This window comes from Hemicordylus capensis, chromosome 2 (genome assembly GCF_027244095.1).
Source record: "Hemicordylus capensis ecotype Gifberg chromosome 2, rHemCap1.1.pri, whole genome shotgun sequence".
NCBI lineage: Eukaryota > Metazoa > Chordata > Lepidosauria > Squamata > Cordylidae > Hemicordylus > Hemicordylus capensis.
The window spans coordinates 197,463,634-197,487,730 of NC_069658.1; the positions used below are offsets into that span (position 1 = coordinate 197,463,634).

At 46.4% G+C, this 24,097-nt stretch overlaps 1 protein-coding gene across 15 annotated transcripts in view; it reads right to left on the reverse strand.

Annotated features, from left to right (window-relative positions):
* The window catches only part of B4GALNT1 (beta-1,4-N-acetyl-galactosaminyltransferase 1), a 159,824-nt gene that overhangs the window by 11,388 nt on the left and 124,339 nt on the right, over positions 1 to 24,097 (reverse strand). For 14 of the 15 annotated variants that reach the window (XM_053289366.1, XM_053289374.1, XM_053289378.1 and 11 more), the window contains 7 exons: positions 21,506 to 21,721; positions 20,638 to 20,811; positions 7,368 to 7,474; positions 7,184 to 7,221; positions 5,802 to 5,982; positions 3,439 to 3,546; positions 1,508 to 1,698 (listed from right to left, as the gene is read on the reverse strand). In XM_053289366.1, the coding sequence (XP_053145341.1) occupies positions 1,508 to 1,698; positions 3,439 to 3,546; positions 5,802 to 5,982; positions 7,184 to 7,221; positions 7,368 to 7,474; positions 20,638 to 20,811; positions 21,506 to 21,721 (1,015 nt within the window). The remainder of the gene's footprint in view (positions 1 to 1,507; positions 1,699 to 3,438; positions 3,547 to 5,801; positions 5,983 to 7,183; positions 7,222 to 7,367; positions 7,475 to 20,637; positions 20,812 to 21,505; positions 21,722 to 24,097) is intronic. The other variant, XM_053289367.1, reaches the window with a different exon arrangement.

The following is a 24,097-nucleotide window of genomic DNA, read 5'->3' on the forward strand; positions in this document are numbered from 1 at the left end:
CAGCTCAGGAAAGATTAGGCTCACCACAGAAGCTATGCTCAAAAGATGTTCTCTGCAAGGGTACAGAAAGCAAAAACCCACAACTGATGTACATAATTGACGTACATGTATCAGGTGATATGAAAGGTTAAGGAATAAGGGTTCTAGCCCATCGATATTCTAAACCAGTAACAGTCAAGGATAATGTGTTCTAAGGGTTTCCATGGGGGGAGATGGATATCAGAATGGCGAAGTAAGTATGGGAAGGGATCTGCTGAGAAAGCTCTATGCCAACTCTCCAAGGTCTGGTCACCTCCACTTGCTGAAAACAATTTTATTCATCTTGACTAGCAGTAAGCATAATAAAGTACTTTTATAGCATTAACTGAATAATTGTGTCTAGACATTTTTCTGTGGGTTATTAAGGCAAGTAGTTCTGGAGGGCATCACAATTCTTTCATTGCCCTTTTGCTGAGGATAATGGTCACGCCCCAGTAGAGGACTGTGAATATCCCAAGTGAATAACAATTTTCCTACACACTGAATGTGTGGAGGCTATGGGCAAGGCCAGCAGGTGTAATCCCACTTACCCTTCTGCACATAACAGGGAACATCTGCCAAAAGCTTCTATTAGAAAGTGCTGAGTGGTAAGACAACATACAATGACATGCCTTGTTTTCCTGGGATTCCTTTTCTTGGAATCTCATTTTCCTGGGATTCCTTGAACAGGAATCCCAGGAAAGTGTTGATGTCCATCACCTACCACTAATTTTTCGACTGCAGAAATATGCCATCTCCCAACACAAGGGACAGCCTTCAAATACCAGTGTCCAAATTACAACAGTATATGAACACTGTCCCTTGTGTTGGGAAATGGCATATTTCTGCAGTCGAAAAATTGGTGGTAGGAGATGGACATCAACACTTTCCTGGGATTCCAGTTCAAGGGCATGTCATTTAATGTTGTCTTGCCACTTAGCACTCTCTTAGCTTTCTGCAGATGTTCCCTGCATCTATATGGAATAGATGAAATAGAAATATATCATATTTCTGCAGTTTCAAAACCTGTTTGAAACTCTGAAGCTATTGGGCAGCCAGTGTTGCCAGTACCAAACTAGTTAGCCTAATGGTCTGACCCGGTATAAGGCAGCTTTCTATGTTTACTGGTCCCCTTGTCTCTTTAGCCCTATTCAGACATTCTGTACGAGTGCACAAATGACTGTACATAGGTACATGGCTGGGTGTGGATGACTGCACCTCTGTGAGTCTGGGTACAAGCCCCTCAGGAAGTGTCCTGCTGTACCTCCGTTCAACGCAATGCGAATAAATACACCTGCGTACAGATCTGTACCCGAGTGCACTGTACACACAATTTATGAGTGCTCATACAGTAACGTCTGAACAGGACTTTTCTTTCCTTGGGAGCCAAACTCCTGGGAAAGAGAGCCGCTCTGTCAGAGCACGTCCCATGGAATCCTGCAGAGCATTTAATCATGTCAGGCCTGAGGCTTTTCCACAAGTCGCACACCTTGCCAAAGGGCATGAAGTACTGCTCAATGTGGGGTCCCTGCACATGTTCGGGGGTCTGGCTGTCATCAGCGATGATGATGGTCACTGTGGGGTAAAACTTGCGGATGCTGTCAATCAGTATTTGCAGCTTGTCATAGCGCAAGAAGGTCTTCGTGGCTATGGTGACCAAGGCGCTGACGTTGTATTCTGCTGTGGAGACAAAATACAGAAGGGACTGGTAGGGTGCTGATGAAGTATGGCTTGACAGGGCCTCAAGTGGAGAGCAAAAGGTACCCTTCACAGCATTACATACTTGCTGTATGTGAAAAGAACAATATACCCAACAATCCGCTACAGTGCAGTGCTTGCACTGGCCACTAGAGGGTGCAAGATACCTTGAATAGATAGAAGCACAATGCTGATTTGCAAACAGTGGCTCTCATTACTCAAGAGTTGGGCTGCAGATGGCACTGGAAAAGGCATAACTATAAAAAGCTTCACTGGAGTCACCATCTGGGCTCTGCCCTGAGGCCTGTTTAAAAGCCTTGGAACTCAGCCTTGGAACAAGCAGAGTCAAAGACACAAGCATCACTGGTTATATGTATATTTTATTTTAAATATATAGCATAATAAGAATTTTAGAATTGGCAAGAACCTTGGGGGTATTCTGGCCCAATCCCCTGCCTCAGCAGTGAAGGAAATTGCTATAGCACTGCTGACAGTTGACCATTAAGCCACTGCTTGCCTAAAAACCTCCCAACGAAAGCCCACCAGAGGATGGTTTGGATATTGCAGCTGTTTAGAGAAAACACATGGAGATCCTTGTAGAACTAAATACTAAATATTTATTGGTTAAATACACTTGGATAGGAAAGACCTATATCTAATCTAAAGGACTACATAGTGGATATGTGAGAGAGAGAGAGAGAGAGAGAGAGAGAGAGATAGATAGAGAGAGAGAGATGTTTCCATCTGCTCTCTAGGAGGAAAGGAAGGATTGTGACTCAGCACAGGAAGTGCTGCAGAGTCAGTTCAGGGGTCATAGAGTAGGGACAGATAGGGAGACCCTGACTCACTGTGAGTGTACAATGCACTGTTCAACAGCTGAACACTCCTACACAGTTAAGACACTCCTCCTAAAGTCAAGGCTAAATATGATTTCTTCTAATATGGTGTGATATAGGAGGACAGAAACGTTAGCTTAACATTATATCCCTGAAAATTATACATAAGGTGCAACATTATGAAACATTCCGTTTGTCATTCCAAGGTGTAGCAATGTTTTTAAATACCAGAAACTTGTCTGATTCTTATCAGCTTCTTGAAAAATAAAAGTTTGGTCAGAAAAGCCATATTTCCCCCTCACCCCCGCTTAAAATGAATCCAATATTGGCAAGGCTTCTTCCCTGGCCCCCATGCCTGCCCACCCCACCCCGCCGGCCACAGTAAGAATAATTTTAGCTGGATTTAATAAATGGGATCTAAATTAATGGTGTATATTTCTTTTAAGCACAGAGTAACCTTTTCAGGTTTCAACCTTTCCAGTTACCTTTGAGATCAGCCCAAGAATTTCTATCCAAAATGCTTGCATCATTGAACACTGCCAAAAGAGATGAACACACTCCGCAAAAGGTCCTGAATTCCTCCAGCAAATATCTTGTGTATCAGGATATATTATACACATATATTCAGGATCTCCTGCGGATTGTGTTCAACTTTTTTGGCATCAACTCAATTCCGTTCTCTTTCGGAACATTCCTCCTTTTGAATAAACAACATGAGCATCTCTAAGCATTTGGCTGAAATCATGGAAAAAGGCACCCTGCACATGGTCAGGGACACCCTTTCTTGAAGTCCAAGTCTTAGCCCAGGCATAGCAGGCAGGCTTCAAAGCCCAAACCTTCTCTCAGGACACACAAGAGACCCACAGCCCTCATAGGTTGCCCTCACCTCCAGGGGTCCCTCTGCTGGAAGATCCTGGGTTGTAGAGCCTGGGGGTAAGTAGGTGACGGATGCGAATGGCGAAAGAGGCCTGGTGCTCATCGGTAGAAAACTGCACTGGAAAACAGAGGAAGAGGCAGATCATCAGTCTAGGGCTGCAGGCATTCACCTGGACAGACACGAACCCCGCACTGAACACTTTCTCACTCTCCAGCAATGGCCATTTGACCTGGACATTGTGTAGCCGGAAAGCTCTTACAACCCAGCTGGCTCTTTCCTTGTCCTTTCCCCTTTTGTGTTGTGTCAACTTGACTAAGCCAGCAGACAGGGCTGGTGCCATTTTTCAAGAACATAATGCCTATCATCGAGTCAGCATGGTATAGTGGTTGGCTCAAGTGCTGGACTGGGGCTGGGGAGACCTGGGATCACATCCCCACTCAGCCATGAAGGTCAGTGGGTGATCCTGGGAGGGTGATCCTGGAGCTGCTGTGTGGGTAAAACGGGGACCAAGGAAAGAGAGACCCCATGATCCACTCTGACCTCCTTGGAGAGAGACAGAAATGTAGCTGCGACTTCCAAACAGCCTAAGATTCTGCTTTCTAGTTAAGAGAAACATGGCTTAGTGTGGCAAGACTGGGAAGGACCCTCTGACTTGGTTCCTGAGGAGACACTACCCAACAGGTACGTGCACAATACTTAAAACAGGTCATCCCAAAAGGGAACAACCCCTCCCTCCCTCCCTCCCTCGGAAGCATGCATAGGATCACAGTCACAGCGGACTCTGAAAGCCTATTACTGAGAGCCAGCATAGTGTGGTGGTTAGTTAAATCAACTGGACGGCAAATGCTTCCTGATTCTGGACCTCAAGTCTTCCAAGAGGGCTCCATTGTTTCTCCAGCTCCACACTGTCCAGCCTAAGCCACCCATGAGCACTAGAAGCAGCAGCCTATGCAGGGGCCCAGCTGGCAAGGATTCCGAACTTCCGCAGCTGCCAGCTCAGAACAACTCCATGCCCTCTCTGGCACCACCCTCCTTCCCAGGAACTGCCTGGAGCTTTCCCACACAAGCAGGCTTAACTGAGAGTTCGAACTTGCCTCAAAAACTCAATGCAAGAAGTGGAAGTTTTTTAACTGCAGATATAAGTCAGGCTACGCTCTAAACATGCAACAAAAAACCTGAATTGTGTGTGGAGTGCTCCCCAATAGCTTGGAGGGACTTTGGGGTAAATTTGGCCAAAATGTGGACGCACCCTCTCCATTCCGGAGGAGATGCAAACTAAAAACAGAGTGTGGAAAACTTCTTGGCTTTTTCATCCCACTATTCCTGGAACTGCTGCCCTGCCCTTTCTCAGAGTGGGTATTGCGCTGTTAAAGAGGGAAGCAAGTAGGCAAAGACAAGGACAGAAGTCTACTCCTGTCCCAGCTCTTTCCCCCATCACAAGAATCTATTGCAGATTTTTGTCCTTTGAAGAGGAAGGCATGCAGGGGCAACATCAAATGCCTATTCATGCTCCACCCAGATCACTTGGTTGTATTTTGGGCAAAGGGCTTTTAATGCGTTTACTACATTTTATTAACCTTCTGAGCTGCTTTGGGGACTCTGGTTAAGAAGTGGGATAGAAAGCTAATGGACAGAGAGAATATAGCAAAGATTAAATAATTCCTCTACTTACTCCTGCCACCACATACAAAGAGGTCTTAAGCTTAAAAAAAAAAAAAAAAAAAACTCCAATGAACTCCTGGGAGAAAGGGATTCTACTGATCATGAACTATATAGTGGGTGTTGGGTTTTTGTTGTCGTTGAATGTTCAGAGCACTTTGAATACACAATAATCAGTACAACAAACGGAGAGATAGTAGTTTGCCCAAGTCACCTAATCGCAGAGGCAAGATTCAAACTGGTGACTTGCTGCCTCACAGCTTACATTTTGAGCCACCAAGCTACAAAGGCTCTGTGGGTCACTGTAGCCTCCCCCACCCCACAAGAGACAGGGTTAGGGTTGGGACACTTCTGTTGCATTCTTTAGAAGACCCGACCTGCCTCAAAGCCTCCACTTGCAGCCCTATAATGCAGGAGTTCTTCAACTTGGGTCCCCAGTTGTAGTTGGACTAGAAGTCGAAAGGCCACTATGGCTGGGAAGGAGGAGAGCTGTGGTCCAACCACACCTGGGGGTCCAAGCTTGAGAGCCCTTGGCTCTGGGGTTTTCTTTTATTCCCACCCCTGTCTTGTTTCCAGTGCCTTGTTGCAATTCCCTTGGGTCTCTGTGGAAGTTCTTTCCAGGATGCCTTCAGAGCCATCCTGCCCTTCAGTTCCCTGCACTGAAATCCCAATGCGGTGTACTGCTGCTCCGGTGACTCCGTCTCCATACCCACCTATGTCAGCTGTGTTGGGATGGAAGAGTGTGTTGGTGTAGGTGACAAACTGCATTTGCCGGTTGAGGTTGTCCAGCTGGGAGCCCGACATGATGAGGTGCATTTCCCCCTCCCCTTCCACCTTAACCCCGTCCACTTCAGCCGCCACATCAAAGGTGCCCATAGTAGCTGTCAGGTTGACCTGCCAGAGAAGCAGAAGGATGCCAGGGGTCAGGTGCAGAAGGAGCTGGCAGATTTTAGGATCTAGCTGTGAATGATTCACTAGGAATAGAACTGGACTCTTTTAGGACACTTCATAGATCAAATGCAACTACACCTGTTCGTACTCTGTACTGTAATATGTACATAAGCAAATCTGGATGGTGTTGGAGCATACGCTTTGAATGCAGAAGTTTACAGATCCAATTACTGGCATCTCAACACAGGGCTAGGAAAGACTCCTGCCAGAAACCTCGGAAAGCCAATGCCAGTGTGAACAATATTGAGCTAGGTGGGCCAGTGGGCCGACTCAACAGCATGCAGCTCATGGTACATGCTTGTTCAAGTGGGGGGGGGACTAACCCAGATATGTTAATTTCTGCAGAATTTGAAGTTTTGCAGCAAGAAGTCTAGGAGGAGGGTAGGGAAAAGGGAGTAGTAATAGGAATGCATGAGGGTTGGGGAACAAGTGGAGACCATGGGTTAGGAGAAGCAACTCAGCAAGGTGCAAACAGAGTGGAGCCTTCTGCTGATGCCATCTGAACGTTCTCAAACCCTACCTGCAGTGCTCCCTGTAACAGGGATTTCCAGATGTTGTTGACCACAACTCCCAGAATCCCCAGCTGCAATGGCTTTTGCTGGAGGATTCTGGGAGTTGTAGTTAAGAACATCTGGGAATCCCTGTTAGAGGGAATTCTGACTAGCTGCCTTTTTGATAATTCAAACAAGCAATCATCACACCCACCCTCCAAAGCCTTTGTGGTTCATAATCTCAGCTGTTTCATCAGAGACAACACAAAAGAAATAAAACAGGCTAGTAATTTGTCAAGGACACAAGGCTAGTTTCTTCTTTCAGTGGAATCAAGAGGCAAGATATTTTCTGGATTACAGCATTTCCGGTCACAGGCAAAGGTGTGCATATTCAAGTGCGTTACCACACACACAACACAAACTTCTGTTCATGCAGAAAAATAAAGTAGGGAGGAGAGGCCTAGGCTGGGCCTCTCCCTCTGGCATTTTCTACATACAGGGAGGGCTTTCCCCCTTCAGCATTCGAGCATATAACAGTGCTGCATTTCAACTGGCTCTCACTTGCAAACCACCAATTTCTGCAAGGAGCCATGAGAGTCAGCAACCAACAAGGATGAGGAAACAACCTGATCTTTGTGCCGCAGATATCTTACCCGGTACAATGTTCTGTCAGCTGCCTGTAAACTCAGACCTGGGGAATGAAAAGATTCACGGAGGTTAGGGGAGTGTTGACCAGCGTGAGAAGTTGCTCTGCCAAGCACACTGGCACATCCTTCTGCCCTCCCCCTCCCCTGCCGCCACATGGTTCTCTTGGAAACTCAAGGAAGAAACTCTCACCTGGGATGAGGGTGGTCTGGAGGGGCCGGACTTCCACCCCTTGGGCTGGATACTCCAGTGGAGAGTTGGCTTGGACTATGAGGAGCTGGTCAGCTGAGGACTGGGATCTGGAAGGAAGAAAGGCTTGAGTTGCCACCAGGTGGCCTTGGAAGTATTCCTCGGCTTTTAAGGACAACACGTAAGGGACGTTTGACAAGCACAAATGCCTCTGTGCTTGCCAAAACACCTTGTTGTCGGGGCAATTAAAGGAACAGAAATGCACAACACATATTAGTTTGTGGGTATCTGTCACTTGACTTGCCACTTTGACTTTTAACAGTTAGGAAGAGCCAACCCTAAGATGACCCAGGCCATAGTATGTCTGCTCAGAAGTAACCCCACCACATTCATGTTTTTTCCACAGAAGTAGGCTTAAGATTGCAGTTGCATAAACATCCTAAGTATCCTTCCTTCTGGCTGAACCAGAAGTTATCCATTTATATTCTCAAGGAGAGGAGAGCTGGTCTTGTGGTAGCAAGCATGACTTGTCCCCATAGCTAAGCAGGGTCTGCCCTGGTTGCATCTGAATGGGAGACTTGGTGTGTGAGCACTGCAAGATATTCCCCTCGGGGGATGAAGCTGCTCTGGGAGGAGCATCTAGGTTCCAAGTTCCCTCCCTGGCGGCAGTTCCAAGATAGGGCTGAGAGAGATTCCTGCCTACCCTCTTGGAGAAGCCGCTGCCAGTCTGTGTAGACAATACTGAGCTAGATAGACCAATGGTCTGACTCAGTATATGGCAGCATCCTATGTTCAAGGAGAGCTGGTCTTGTGGTAGCAAGCATGACTTGTCCCCATAGCTAAGCAGGGTCTGCCCTGGTTGCATCTGAATGGGAGACTTGATGTGTGAGCACTGCAAGATATTCCCCTCGGGGGATGAAGCCGCTCTGGGAAGAGCAGAAGGTTCCAAGTTCCCTTCCTGGCTTCTCCAAGATAGGGCTGAGAGAGATTCCTGCCTGCAACTTTGGAGAAGCTGCTGCCAGTCTGTGAAGACAATACTGAGCTAGATAGACCAATGGTCTGACTCAGTATATGGTAGCTTCCAATGTCCCTATGTTCCTATATTTCCGTGTGTGTGTGGCGGGGGGGGAGAACAGAGTCACCAGGGGCTTATCAGTGAATGACACAGCATCACTACAGGGATATTCTGGGGGAAGAATGGTATACACTATCACTGAAGTTGCTACTGCCCATTGAAAGGGGCACCACTGAAGAGGCAGAACCGGCAGAAGACAAAAGGGGAGGGGAAGAGGTGGCTGCCACCACCACCCACTGATAAGACCCCCCCCCAAAAAAAATCTTTCACCCCATTTGCTGTCCCTTCCAATAAAATTGCCAAAATCACCCCCATTACTACCACCTGAAAATGGGGTGGCAAAAATGAGGAGCCACTTCAACTTACTCAGAAGTCCGTCCCAACAGAGCATGTGAGCAAAATTACTCCGACTAGTCCCTTTTGAAAGTTGCCCAATTTCAATGGGACTACTTTGAGTAATTTTCCTCATGTCAGGCAAGTGTGTTTAGGATTATGGGGAAGCAAGCACGAATAATCTTGGTTGAACAGGGTCTGTCCTGGTTTGCTTATGGATGGGTGACGACATGCAGCCACTGTCTGCTGTAAGATATTCCCCTTAGGGGTGGAATTGCACAGCCGAGTGGCAGAGCCTCTGTTTTGCATGCAGAAGGTCCCAGGTTCCCTCCCTGGAGGCATTACCAAGTAGGGCTAGGAAAGTCTCCTTCCTGAAACCTTGGACAGACTGCAAGCTACTCCATGTAGAACAGGGCTGCACAACTCCAGCCCTCCTGCAGATGTTAGACTACAACTCCCATCATCCCTTACTATTGGCCACTGGGGCTAGGAATGAAGGGACAAGGGAGTTGTAGTCCAAACACAGCTGGAGGGCCAAAGGTGTGCCGCCCTGATGTAGATAGTACTGAGCTGGATGAACCAGTGGCCTGACTCAGTATAAGGCAGTTTCCTAGGATTTCAGCTTTATTTTTATTTCTTATTGCCATTGCATAAAACAAAACACCATGGAGATTTTGTGGGGTGGGCGATACCATAAGAATGAAAACTTAGGCTGGAATATTATCTCTCGTATTTGAGAAACACTTGCTCAGCATTTTAGACTTCTGCAGTTGTTATCCAAATTCTCTCCCGGGATCTATGCACTTTGGTTGAAAGGGATTGTCAGCTAGAGTGACAACATAGCACTCACAATCCAAATTCCAGCTTGAAAGACAGCCCGTCAAGCCTGCTAAAGCAGAGATTTGTGAGTGGGTGGCTGTTTGTCGACAGCTTGAGTTTTCTGGAAGAAGAGATTCATTCTAGCCTTGTTCACAGAGCAGAGAGGAGTCGTTTTGTCCTAAGATGACAACAGTCAGCCTTACCAGGTTTTAAAAATGATTGGAGCCTGTGTAGCCATTTAGAGGGCTGGCAGATTAGTTGCACACTCATCCTGGTGGCTGCAAGAACATTTTTAATTGAAGAACTTCCATAAGGAAATCAAGGCTTAGTATGACTGCCAAGTTGATCTTTTGCCATTGCCATGCCCATGAAGGAGGATGTTGCTCCACAGTCTGAAAGTGTGTGGAACACGGGCAATGCTCTTGATGTCTTAACATATTTTAGAGGTCCGGTTACGGATGCCACCAGCTCGTTTGGTGGTGACCCATGACTGGGCTTTCTCTGTGGCTGCCCCAGGGCTTTGGAATATGCTCCCTACTGAAATAAGAGTATCTCCTTCTCTGTTTTGGGGAAGAACCTCAGGACTCTCCTGTTTTCACAGGCTTTTAATTAGAATTTTTAATAATTTTAAAAACTTGTTTTAATAACTATTTTATTCTATTGTTTTTATTGTCCTGTATTTTAATTTGTGACTTTTAAATATTTTAAATTTTGTACACCGCTTAGAGATGTACATATCAGGAGATATAGAAATATAATAAATAATAAATAAATAAATGTTTTTATACTGCCCAAAACTTACATCTCTGGGCGGTTTACAACAAAGCAAAACAAATGACAATGGAAAAAGTTAAAACATTAGTTAAAACAAAATGAACAAAAGTTAACACATTACAATTTTTTAAATTTAAAACAATGTTAAAACTATTAAAAATATTTAATTAAAAGCCTGGGTGAACAAATGAATCTTTAAAGACTTTTAAAAAGTTGCCAGAGATGGGGAGGCTCTTATTTCAGCAGGGAGCGCATTCCCTGCAGCAGCGAAGAAGGCTCAGACCCGAGTAGCCACCAGACGAGCCAGTGGCAATTGCAGACAGACCTCTCCTGATGATCTCAATGGGTGGTGGGGTTCATGACTAAGAATACGTTCTCTTAAATACCCAGGGCCCAAGCTGTTTAAGGCTTTATAGGTTATAACCAACACGTTGTATTTTGTCAGGAAACTTATCGGCAGCCAGTGTTGCTCTTTCAATAAGGGAGTAACACGGTCTCTCCGAGACGACCCAGAAACCAGCCTGGCTGCCGCATTCTGGACTAACTGTAGTTTCTGGACTACATACAAGGGCAGCCCCCCATAGAGGGCATTGCAGTAATCCAGTCTGGGGGTTACCAGCATATGTACCACCGTTCTGAGATAGTTTATCTCAAGAAACGGATGCAGTTGGCGTATCAGCTGTAGCTGATAGAAGGCACTTCTGGCCACTGCCTCAACCTGAAACACTAGGGAGAGGCTCGGATCCAGAAGCACTCCCAGACTGCATGCCTGTTCCTTCCGGGGAAGTACGACCCCCATCCAGAACAGGCAGATCAAACTCATCTCCCAAGTTTCAATCCCGCACAATGAGTACCTCCATCTTATCTGGATTCAGTCTCAGTTTGTTATCCCTCATCCAGCCCATCACCGCCTCCAGGCAGGCATTTAGGGGGTTTATACCTTCTCCTGATGGTGATGACATGAAGAAATAAATTTGGGTGTCATCACTGATAGCGCCCTGCACCAAATTTCCTGATGATCTCTCCCAGCAGTTTCATGTAAATGTTAAACATCAGAGACAATATGGAGCCCTGAAGGACACCATACAAAAGTTCAGATTTTGAAGAACAACAGACTCCACCATTTGGAATCTACCCAAGAGGTAGGAGCAGAACCACTGCAAAGCAGTGCCTCCCACTCACAACCCCCTCAGACGCTCCAGAAGGATACTATGGTTGACAGTATCAAAAGCCGCCGAGAGATCCAAAAGGACCAACAGAGTCACATTTCCTCTGTTAATTCCCAATTGAAGATCATCCATCAGGCTGACTAAGGAAGTCTCCACCCCATAGCCTGCCCGAAAGCCAGTCTGAAATGGGTCTAGATAATCAGTTTCCTCCAAGACTGTCTGGAGCTGGGAGGCCACCACTCGCTCAATTACCTTGCCCAGCCACGGAAGGTTGGAGACAGGCCTACATTTGCTTAACTCTGAGGGATCCAAGGTAGGCTTCTACCCTGGTGGCCCAATAATTGCCTCCTTAAGACAAGGAGGCATCCTGCCTTCCCTCAGAGAAGCATTTATAATCTCTACCAGGCCTTCTACAACAACCCCTCTGACAGATAGTATATGCCAGGTCAGGCAAGGGTCAAGAGAATAGGTGGTAGGCCGCATTGTTCTAATCAGCTCATCAACATCCTCAGGAGTCATAAACCTATGTTATTGATGCAATAAAAGCAGAGGTACCTTTCAATGCCAAAGGATTTACAAGGGATTGACTAGTTCAATCACTGAATCTGCCAACAAAAATGGCAACCACTGAATCTGCCAACAAAAATGACAACCACATCTATGCCTGTGGTGCATAAAGGATTGTGCCGTCGAGTCTGTGTCGACTTCTGGCGACCACAGAGCCATGTGCTTTTCTTGGTAGAATACAGAAGTGGTTTACCATTGCCTCCTTCCGCGCAGTATGAGATGATGCCTTTCAGCATCTTCCTATATCGCTGCTGCCCGATATAGGAGTTTCCCATGTTTTAGGAAACACACCAGTATATGATATATAATGAGTTAAAGAAAATATTTAAAATGACATTTCTTAAGAAGCCAGAATCCTTCCTGCTGGGAATAACACAAGGAGTAATTTCTACAAATAACTTAACATTCTTCATGTATGCTTCTACGGTGGCCAGAATAATATACGCACAGAAATGGAAGAGTAATGAACTGCCTTCAAAAGAAGATTGGCTGATAAAAAATTTGGAATATGCGGAGATGGCAAAACTTACAACACTGATAAGAGACCAAAACTTAGAATCTTTTAAAGAAGATTGGAAACCATTTTTGTTGTATTTAAAAAACTATTTCCCTACTATAGATCTTACAGCTGGATTTGAAATTTAGAAAAAAAATGCAGGTTGGATAGATTAACTGTGTTTATAAGGGTTCAAATTTATGTCTTGAATTATTATTATAGCAAGGGTAAACTTTATAACTGATGTTTCACGAAGAGAGGTGCGCGGGAAGTCCATTTATGTTTATTTTGTTTGTTATGAATGAATATTATTATTGTTAAAATCAATAAATATTGAATTGAAGGGGGGGGGGAAACACACCAGTGGGAATTTGAACCAACAGCCTCCTGCTCTCTAGGCAGGTTGCTTCCCCGCTGCGTCATTAGGTAGCCCTATGGTGCATAGCTGGGCAGTTTTAGCACTACAGCCCAAAGCATTAGATACATGATCCACCATCCCAATATCAGATTCCCCATGATGGCAATTATACACCTGGATTTGTGCAGACACTTGCTGAGGTTTGGTTGGCAAGCACAGGAGAGAGGGTCTTCTCTGTAGAAATACTCAAGTTTCAGAAATGCCTCACCTGGCAGGCTCATGTGTCCCAATCCCTCCAATGACTGGTCAAAAACAGTCTGTTCTATCAGGCTTTTGGAACTGGATGACACTACAAGTGTTGCTATTTTGGTTTTCTTCCCATTTTTAACTGTTGTCTAGTTTATTTTTAGGTTGTGTTTCCAATTATGCTATGAGCCACTTTGGGGGCACTGCCAAACACCACATATACACTGAAGATAAGTAAAAATTTACTCCCCTTCTTTAAAGGATCTAGTGCTGCCTGATATATGTTTCTTCATGATGGCAACTATGCATTGGTATTTTCAACTCCACCAATATTACAGGTTTCTCTTCTGCAATTTAGTTTTGCCTGGTTCATGTGTGGCAGCAAAATCAGCTCCTGTTTGTTCAGCAAGACACGAAGGAAATTCATCTACTTGCCGGGTATTTATTTGATGTGACAGTTTCCTGAGCACACCCTTTTATCTTGCCTTTTTTCTCCAGGGTAAAGTTGTGCCGTCGACTCCTGGCACCCACAGAGCCTTGTGGTTTTCCTGGTAGAATACAGGAGGGGTTTACCATTGCCATCTCCCACGCAATATGATGCCTTTCAGGATCTTCCTATATTGCTGCTGCCCGATATAGGTGTTTCCCATAGTCTAGGAAACATACTAGCAGGGATTCAAACCAGCAACCTCTTGCTCCCTAGGCTAGTTACTTCAAACTGTCAGAAATGCAAACCTGAAATACTCCTTCCTTATCAGTCAAAATCTGAAGTTTACTGGGCTTTTAGTGTTCCAGTTGGACGATTTTCATTAATGAAAGTTTCTTACATAAATACATCGCCCACACAAAGTCTGCTTCCTTGGCATGTTGCACTTCAAAAAACTTTGTCTGCATAGCAATCAAATGTGGTTTTGTTTCCTAACAGAGGACAGGAAATAGAAGACAACATACACCTAGGCTTCTGCAATCATTTTGTGTAGCAAGCTCCTAAAATAAGTTAGGGAATTCTGTTTGACAAGCATCATGCAATGCATACTTTATATGTGATTCTCAATGACATTCTTCTGGAAAATCCTAGGACTGGTTTTTGATGGTATCTTCTGGTTTGAGATTCATCAGCTGAATCCCATCTCTAAAGGATGACAGAGTCTGGGAAGTCATCCAGAAATGGGTTTCTCCTTGCTTATGAAACAGAAGGTTATGGGTGGGATGGATTGTGTCATCAAGGAAATACCCATGTTTCAAAAGTTTGGCCAAGTTCTGGGTCAGAGAGCATGCAGAATCAGAAAGCAAGTGGATTTTTTTTTTGTTTTTCAGCAAGCGTAATTGTACCACCAGATCCTTTAAACATTTTGTTTTCTTGCTCGTGAAGCTTGATCTGTTGGAATTGCAAAGAATTCCCAAGTACAAATCTCCTAGCCAACACACACATTTACCATGAGTGTCTGCCCCATCCACTGAACAAATTTTGCTGACACAAACAGAGATTGGTCCAGGTTAATTGCTAGTGGCCTTTCTGTTGGGTTAAAAAATTCAATGGCTTGGTTTATAACATTCTCACCATGCTCAATTATGGCCAAAATAACAGATTTTTCTGTTATTCTGTCAGAGTGCTTTTCTTTTAGAAAGGAACATTGGTCTTACCGTGAAGGGTTCTTTTTCCCTGTAGTAGGAGATCCTCAGGATGGTAGTGAACTGAGCATGCTCGAGACAGAACTGGACCACGTGACTTGTTTGTGGGCGTAGCCTCCTCCGTCCTAACCCCAGTTCCAGGGCTGTTGAGCGAGGTGGTATGTCGAGTGGAGAGAGCTCTGTGTAAGTACTCTGTAAGCTGTAGGTAAAGAAAAAAGTGGGAAGAACTCGGACAAGAGGTTAGAGAATAAGACAGACAAGTGCAAAAAAACAGCCTAGGAGTCTACTCCTGAGGGACTGCCTCCGTCCCCAATCAGGCCCATCCTTCAGTTGGCCCCGTTAACCATCTGTGCATCTCTACCTCCCGAAAATACATCCGGGTGGGGCTGAGGATCTCCTACTACAGGGAAAAAGAACCCTTCACGGTAAGACCAATGTTCCTTTTCCCCCTGAGTAGGAGATCCTCAGGATGGGACGTGCCCAAGCTGAAGACACTAATCCCTGGGATGGGAAGGATGTATTCAAACCCCTTGTCAAAGCACCGTGCGCCCCAAGGCTGCCTGTGCCGCTGAGTGGTCAGAACCTTATAGTGCCTAGGGGAACGGAGCAGCGGAAGGCCAAGTGCTGCTGCCTTGCAGATTCCCGATAGTGGGATGGGCTGAAAAAAGGCCGCAAAGGTAGCTGTGCCTCTGGTCGATCGCGCCATGAACCGAATGTTGAGATCCGAGTAGGCCAGGTGAATGCATGATCCGATCCTGCCAGTCGAGGTGCCCTTAGAAACTCTGTTCCCCAAAGAGGAGAGACGGAAAAAGACAAGGAGGGTGTTGGACTTGTGAATGTGTCTGGTGCGATGAACGCCAAGCCCTGGGCCCATCAGGTTGTGCTACAATCATTCCCCTGGCTGGACAGGGGAAAGGCCGAATGAAGGAAGAATGTCAACTCTGGATCTATGAAAGTGAGAATTGACATTTTGGGAGGGAGGTGGTGTTCAGGCCATGATGCACTGCATCTAGCTGGAAGGTGCAATATACCTTCTGTGCCAAGAGGGTACCTAGCTCAGAAACCCTTGAGCCAAGGTAATAGCTACCAGGAAGAGGGCCTTATAAGACAAGAGCTTCAGTGGACTGGTAGCAATGGGCTCGAAGGAGTCCTTCGTGAGAGCGTTTAGGAACTCAGTTGAAGTTCCAGGCAAAGAACGCCTGACTAGAGAGGAGATAGGTGTGTCGCTCCCCCAGGAATTTGTATGAGTGGGCGCAGGTTCGGTTGGCCCAAGTCAGTGGAAGAAAAAATGGCAAAACCAAGGCTAATGAGGAGGCTTGGTGCCTCAGGGTGCTTGGTTGCAGAGGAAGGTCTAGGCCGGCCTGGAGAAAGGTGAGGACCTTAGGCACCCCTGTGGGGAGTGGATCTCTCTTTGTGAGATCAACCCTCTGCGGAAGGCGAGCCAGGAGGCTTGATATATTCAATTGGTTGATTGGTGTCTGAAGCCAGAATGGTGTCTTAGACCTGTAGTTTCTTTCTTTCTTTCTTTCAGACAATACATGCCCCTAATAGTAAGACCGATACATAAAAACATCCATTAACCATCCTTCCAGATATGTAAGTAATTAGATGGAGGAGAATAATTACAATTATCTTGATTTGTGAACAGAATAAAACTGACCAGATCCTAAAGAAAAATCAGGAGAATTAGCTTGATCTGTTCGAAGATGAATAATATGAGTCAATTTTTCCCAGATATGGTAATGTGCCACAAAGACTGGTGCCAAGAAGTCAACGACATAGTTTTATGCTTCCAACGTAGTGCAATGGAAAGTCCAGCCTCAGTTAACATAAAAACTATAAGCTCCTTAGGTGATAATGTCAAACTAACTTCTGAAAATATATGTAATAGAGGCAACTCTGCCCAAAAGCAGAACAAGACCAGCATAAATGGAGTATGTACCCCTATCACAACAGCCATTCCAACATCATGGGGACAGACTCTGATTGATGTGGGCTGCTCTAGAAGGGGTCAAATACCACCTGAGAGAGAGCTTAACAAAATACTCTCTAATTCAGGAAGAGGTAGAAAACACCAGCTTCCATTTTGGTATTCCTTTCCACAGTAAGTCGCTAATAGTTTGCTGTAGGTCATTTTCCCAAGCCAACTTAAGGCCAGTTAATGGATCAGATGATTGGCTTATTAAAATCTCCTATAATCTAGAAATCAGGCCCTTAAGAGTCTTCTGAAGCCTTTAATATTAATTCCACAAACATAGTCAAACTCCTATTAGCTTGCTTAACTATATCAGGATGTAAAATAGAGGAGTGAAACTGAAGAAAATTTAACCAAGAGCAATGCTTATTCATAAACTTCTCCCAAAATGGTTCTAATCAATTGGCGTATTGAAATAATAAAAATCCTTAAATCTATTGTGTGATACCTCCCAGACATCAAGTAATCGGGAGGGAGAGTCAAAAGTTGGAAATTTGGGATGACTACAAATGGTTAACAAGGGGAAATATGGGAGGGCAAAAATTTTATACCAAATCCCCCAGATCTTAAAGGTGGTACTTAAGGTGGATTTGTAACAGATTTAGAACTCTTAATAAATTCAAATATCAATAACTGGTTGTTGAAATTACCAAGATGATCCTCGGGAACCTTCATCTTCACCCAGAACTTTTCCAGGTCTACTATTAACCACAAAATATCCCTAAGATGCGAGGCTTCATAGTAGGCAATTAAGTTTAGAACTCTGATACCATCCTGTTATACTTTCCTATATAATACACTATTACGAAATCTGAACCTTCTGACAGAAAAGCATCTTTGTAGCCCTTGGCCACTAAGTCTGCGCACTCAGCCTCCCGGCAGAGAGCTGTACCAATGGAATTGGTGTGAAGTAGTGTTGCCTGTAAGGGTGATAGGGAACCGGACCAACTACGGGGGATCCATTGGGCTCTCTGTGTGGAGAAGACATAGCCTACTCTTATCCCATGTTTTGACCAAAAACTGGGTCTAAGTGGGACCAAAAGGGGTAGCTCCCACAAATGGAGCAGTAATCAAAGGAAACATAGAATAATCGTCAGCATTTCAGGTCTTAAGCCAAGATGACCTGTATACAGCCACGCCCACTGCTATGGCTCGACTGTGTACAATCTAAGCTAGACTTGGCTCTAAGAGCAGCAGTCTTGTTCATTTAGTTAATGCCCTGGTGAAACCTTAGGCTGGTCGGGAGGGACCATCTTGAACAGTGCCTTGGTCCAGAGTCGAACGCTCGAGCAAGATGGGGTTGGTGGTGCATAACTTGAGGGACGTGGCTGAAGGCGTCTCGGACCTTCAAGAGAAGGGAGTATCAGCGCCTGTCGTCCTGGGGCTAGAGAGGTCCCTGTCCTATGAGTGTAGGAGACCAATTGAGCCCCCGGAAGGGACAACCTTAGGCATGGCCAAAGGTTTTGAGGGGTCCCCTGGGACTGGAAATGTTGCTTGGGGAGGTCAACCATCGGTTTGGCTGAGGCAGAGCGCTGCCACTCCACACACATCACCCTGCGAAATAGAGGGGGGAATGTAACTGTGGATGTTACCGGATCAGCTGCAGGGAAAACTTGTTAGTCCAGGGGCGAAGACGGCTCTGCAGTTTCCGACGGGGAGACAGCACTGATTGTGCGCTGTGCCTTAGACAGGAAAACCTTCCGAGTTCTGCTAAGGGAAAAAGTCTGGCAGAGTTAGAAATGGGCGGCATCACATCCCCCCCTGATAATTCCCCTTCGTCCTTGTCTGGCTTCAATGGCCCAGTAGGGTCCAGAGGCAGAGATTGCAAGGAGCCCCTTTTTCTGACTGATGGTCAGGTGGTAACTGGGCGGTAGGCCTCCCTGGTCTTTGGGGAAGGGGAGGGTACGAGGTGATGCCTTTCAGGCTCTTCGTAAATCACTGGTAACTGTATAGCTACCCGCGGGGATTTGAGCTGGCACCCTTCTGCCTGTTAATCAAGCATTTCCCTGCTGCACCACTTGAGGTGACTGGGGGGAAGGGAAAAGGGGAATGGTGCAAGTTGACCCAGTGTGGGACCGGAAGGCCGCCTTATTAGTATTATTATTACATTTATATCTCGCTCTTCTTCCAAGGAGCCCAGAGCAGTGTACTACATACTTAAATTTCTCTCTCACAACAACCCTGTGAGGTAGGCCAGGCTGAGCAAGAAGTGACTGGCCCAGAGTCACCCAGCTAGAATCATGGCTGAATGGGGATTTGAACTCGGGTCTGCCCGGTCCTAGTCCAGCACTCTAACCACTAAACCACACTGGCTCCACTAGGAAGCATGGGGTGTTAACAACTCCTGTTCCACCAGCGGGGGTGGGAGGAAGAGGGGAAAGAATCCCTGCGCCTTCTCTTGGTTTTGCATGGCAAAAAATCTGGGCATACACCAACCACGCTCATACAGAGGAAAAAACCCCTGAGCCATGGGCTGGGTTTAAGCGATGGTGGAAACAACTTGGGAGTCACGCGTGTCCCAGCGTGTAAGGGGTGAGGCACCCGCAGAACTGGTAACGGCCATGCTAGGAGAGTAGCAAGCGAGGCTGTAGGTGGCTCAATGGAAAACATTTATATCTTACAGCACTCAGTCTCCCATTCAAATGCAAACCATGGTGGACCCTGCTTAGCAAAGGGGAAAATTCATGACTGCTGCCACAAGACCACTTTCCTCCCACTGCTCCAAAAAAACTCACACAGCCATTGAGAATCCTGGGTGAGAAAAGGTCTATACTTACAGCGGTGACTGCTGAGGCTGTGCGGGGAGCGTGTGAGCAATCCATCATGCAGCGTGGAGGGAATGCGCGGACCAGCCGGTTCCCCCTCAAACGCTGAGGCCCCAATGGCCGGAGGATGAGATGCCAGGATAGTGCCCACCGGGCTCTGGTCATCTCCCTCAAAGCGAAGGCGCTTGTTTGATCCAGCCTTCCACTTGGCACCATTGGGTTGCTTTCGCTTTTGATTTCCAGCTGGCCACCTGAATCAACAGGCGCTCCCTTAAAAGTACGTTGGAAGGACTCACTCAGGCTGGCGCCTCTATTTCTTGGCGTCCACTGCGCCTGGACCTCTTGGGGGTTTTGGCTAAGTGCCCCCCCAAGGTCCCTGTCCCCATTGTCTGAGCCTGAGGCTGCAGGGGGAATCTGAAGCAGTCATGCTGGACTAAGGCGTGGCAACAACAAGAGCTGAGAAAACACGTGCAGCTGAGAAGCCTGAGCCCTGAAAGAGTTCTTCTGACCAGGACCCCTCCAAACAAATGCAAATACTTTAGTAAGTAGCCAATCAAGCCGAATGCAAGCTAAAAGAATTAACTTGAGTAGGAAATCTTATCTGATTGTTTGTTTGCTGGCTCCAAATAGAGGCAGCTCCCTTCCCCACCCTTGCAGAGCCAAGAGGAGAGGAAGGGGGGGGGGAGGGGGGGGGAAACCACCAGGCAGGCACAGACCCAAGAGTTGTGACTCCTGTTTCCCTCAATAGCCAGAGGCTGGTCATTAAGGAGAATAAATAAAACAAACTGAAGCAAAGGCTTAACTGCATGAGCTCTCTCCTAAAACATCCTACCCCGAGCAAGACAGAACTGGAACTGGGGTTAGGAAGGAGGAGGCTACGCCCACAAACAAGTCAACGTAGTCCAGTTCTGTCTCGAGCATGCTCAGTTCACTACCATCCTGAGGATCTCCTACTCAGGGGAAAAAGCCAGCCAAGCCTCAGAATGTTTAATTCTGTGATGCACCAAATTTTTGCTCCTTTTAGGTATGAATGAAAACTGCACCCAGCCTTGGGTGGAGCTCACCTCTCCCGGTAACGGCGGTACTCCTGTTCTCGCATGCTGTTGATCTCTGGCAGCTCTGCAGGGTTGAACACATTAGCAAATTCCAGAGACCAGCCATGACCAAAGAAATGTTTCTGGAAGGGGAGGTTCATACTAGGTTCCACTTCACATTTACAGGAATTCTTAGGAAGAAGTCTGTAACGGGATGGAAACATACAAATAAGCATTGCGGAAACATCTCTGCCTTAAAATTAATTGTTGGCCAACAACCCTAACAGAGTTCACAAATGAGCTGCTTGTCATGTATGAAAGGGTGCAAGCGAAACACAGTGAGCCACATTTTGCATCTGGGAAGCTGGTTGGAAGCAGAGCAGGAGTCTGGGGTTGTAACCATTGAACAACTGCCAAGGTCGCTCAGAAGGGCCCATAGCCAATCTCCAAGACCATCTCTGTACCCATAGTCCTTATGCAGAGGTAACAGAGCCACCTTCTTGGCTTAGCCACTTCATTGTCACCTTCTCTTTCTGATCTCGCACATCATAAACCTGAGGGGTAGATAGGATGGAGCCCATGCAAGGTAGCCTGCTTTGGGCCCTGAACACCTGGAGCCAGTCCTGGCTGGGGGAAATGAAAGAAGGGAAGCGGTGGTTGTGGCACCTTATGGTCACTGACGTACACGCAAGCCGTCTCTATCTTTAGAGATTTACCTTCTCAATATCTAGACAATGGGCTGAAACAAGCAGAATTATTTTAAAGGTGCATACACAACATTTCCACAAAAGACAAAATAAGAACTATGATGGTACCGGCCCTGATTTAAACAAAAAAAAGAGTGGAACTATCCCTGATAAATCAGGACAGGTAGCGAACATCTGGGAAAGGGGCTTACTCCAGAATCTCCTCTTTGATCCGGAAAGCAATGTGTGCATATTTCTTGTCAGGCACCAGGAGGTGGTCCTTCAACAACTGCTCAGGTGCTCGGTCAGGCCGATTTCGTAGGTCCACTACACTGTAGGGTTTTTGTGACCACACGTGAAGGTAGAGAAACGCCAGAGATGCCGTCAGCACCATCAGCACACACAAGGACTTTTGGACCGGACGCATCCTGGAGAGTAGGGGTGGGGAATGGGCGAGAGAAGAGAGAGAAGGAATATTAGAAAGAGATCCATGTCCTGGATGGGATAGCAAGGAACGTGTGCTCAGCCCAGTCCAGCTAAAGCTTAGTCTTCTTGACTAAGTTAAGCCCAGCTCAGTCGTGACTCAAAGCCTGCATGCTATACCAGGCACAGTGTACATGAGAATGCACTAGTAAGCCCCACCTCATGACAATGAGCTTTTAAGCCACACCTCCCCACTCTCCACAGATACAGTGTTTTGTCTGAGGAAACAAATGCAATGATTAGAACACTGGACACCCTGCAAAAGCATTCCCAGTCATGGGTGCTTTCTAGACCAGTGTTTCTCAACCACCAGTCCGCGGACCAGTGCCGGTCCGTGAGGCATTAGGTACCAGTCTGTGAGGCATCACTAATAAAAGTCACCCCCCTGCAAAAAAAACCACACAACCCAATTCTGGGCCAGCAGGGGCCGCACCAAGAGCTCCCTGAAGCTCATTTCCAGGCAGCCCTCGCCACCGGATAATGTTCATTTTGAGGAAGCGAAATGAACGTTAACCAGCAGAGAGGGCTGCCTGCCTAGAAATGAGCTCTGGAGAGCTCGCCTGGGCTCCGTGGACCCTGGTCCCTGCCCCCTTTGCACATGACATCACTGGGGGTAGGAGGTGGCAGCGAGGGGGGTGGCCCCTTTACTAACTGCTGGTCCAGGAAACTGAGCATGAAGAATGTACTGGTCCATGACTCCAAAATCGTTGAGAAACACTCCAAAATCGTTGAGCAAGGGAGGCAGTGGTGTAAAACCCTACGCTCACCCTAACGGGCTTCAAAGTGGGAATAAACTGATTGTGGCTGGAGCTGCCAGCCACTACTTTCTCATGCACATGTAATGCTTTAAGCCTGAAACGTCAAGATAAGATCCAATTGCAGGCAGCGTGCTCTCTAATTTTTTTCCATCTGTGCAGAATGAGTTTTGTTCTGGTGTGCAGTATCAAGGCAGTGTGTGCACATGTGCATTTGGAATGGGTCCTTCTTGATTCAACCTGAGTGGGATCTAAAATTAACTGAGCGGACATTGAAAAACTTGTGAGCGCGCCTTAGAGGGAACACCGATTGCAGGCTGCAGCTGTGCAAACATTCCCATATACAAGAGTGTCAAAATCCAGATCATACAAATGCACACTTGGTGCATTTGTTGGGAAGCAATTTTAAGCTGCCATCTGGAAATGCCCATGAGGATACCTCCCAAATATTGAGTTTGTCTCCTCAGACAATGTACTTTTGAACAATGTAGGGTAGGCCTACAAAGTGCATTGGTGCCGGGGGTGGGGTGGGGGGCAAGGGGCACAGAGCTTGCCAGCGTTCTCTTGTGGACTCTGTATATACAACTGAACAGGGCTTACGAGTGAACAGAGTTAATCACAAGTTACTTAAGTCACATTGCTCTCATCAAGGCCTAGGTCATACCTATTTCTGAGGCCAGGCCAGAGTTAAATCAAATGACTAAAAGGTTGGAAGAGCTAATTTAATATCCATGACAAACCAACACCAGCTGGATTGACTTCCTTAAGTTCATGAATTGAACATCAGAGAACTTTTTTTTTTTTTTTTTTTTGCAGAATAGGGAACATAACTTAAAACCATTATTTGAGACGCAGGCTTCCCCAAACTGCGGCCCTCCAGATGCTGCTGAACTACAATTCCCATCACCCCCAGCTACAACTTATTGTAGGTGGGATGATGGGAATTGTAGTTCAGCAACATCTGGAGGGCCGCAGTTTGAGGAAGCCTGTTTGAGAGTCTCTGTTGAACTGAACTTTAACTACAACAGGTCTGCCCCGCATTATCCCCACCAAACTTGGGGTATAGGTCTGTAATCAAAATTTCATCTGTTGGTGGTGGGGTGTGTGTGATGTTTTAAAGGGGTGAGGGATCTTGTTTTACATGCCCATGATTATTTCTGGCCAGCACAGCGGGGAAGTCACTTGACTAGCAAGCCAGAGGTTGCCGGTTCAAATCCCCGCTGATATGTTTCCCAGACTATGGGAAACCCCTATATCAGGCAGCAGCAATATAGGAAGATGCTGAAAGGCATCATCGTCTCATGCTGAGTGGGAGATGGCAATGGCAAACCCTTCCTGTATTCTACTGCAGAAAAACCACATGGCTCTGTGGTCGCCAGGACTCAACACTGACTCGACGGCACACTTTACCTTTACTGACATAAATTAATTATGAGCCGATAAAACGGGATTTGAGGAACTCTTATGTGTGGGGGAGTAGCAGCATCCAGGCTTCTGCCTTCTTCAAGGTTTGGGCTATGACCAACTATGTCTGAAATATTCCTGGACATTTGCCCCCTGCAATAT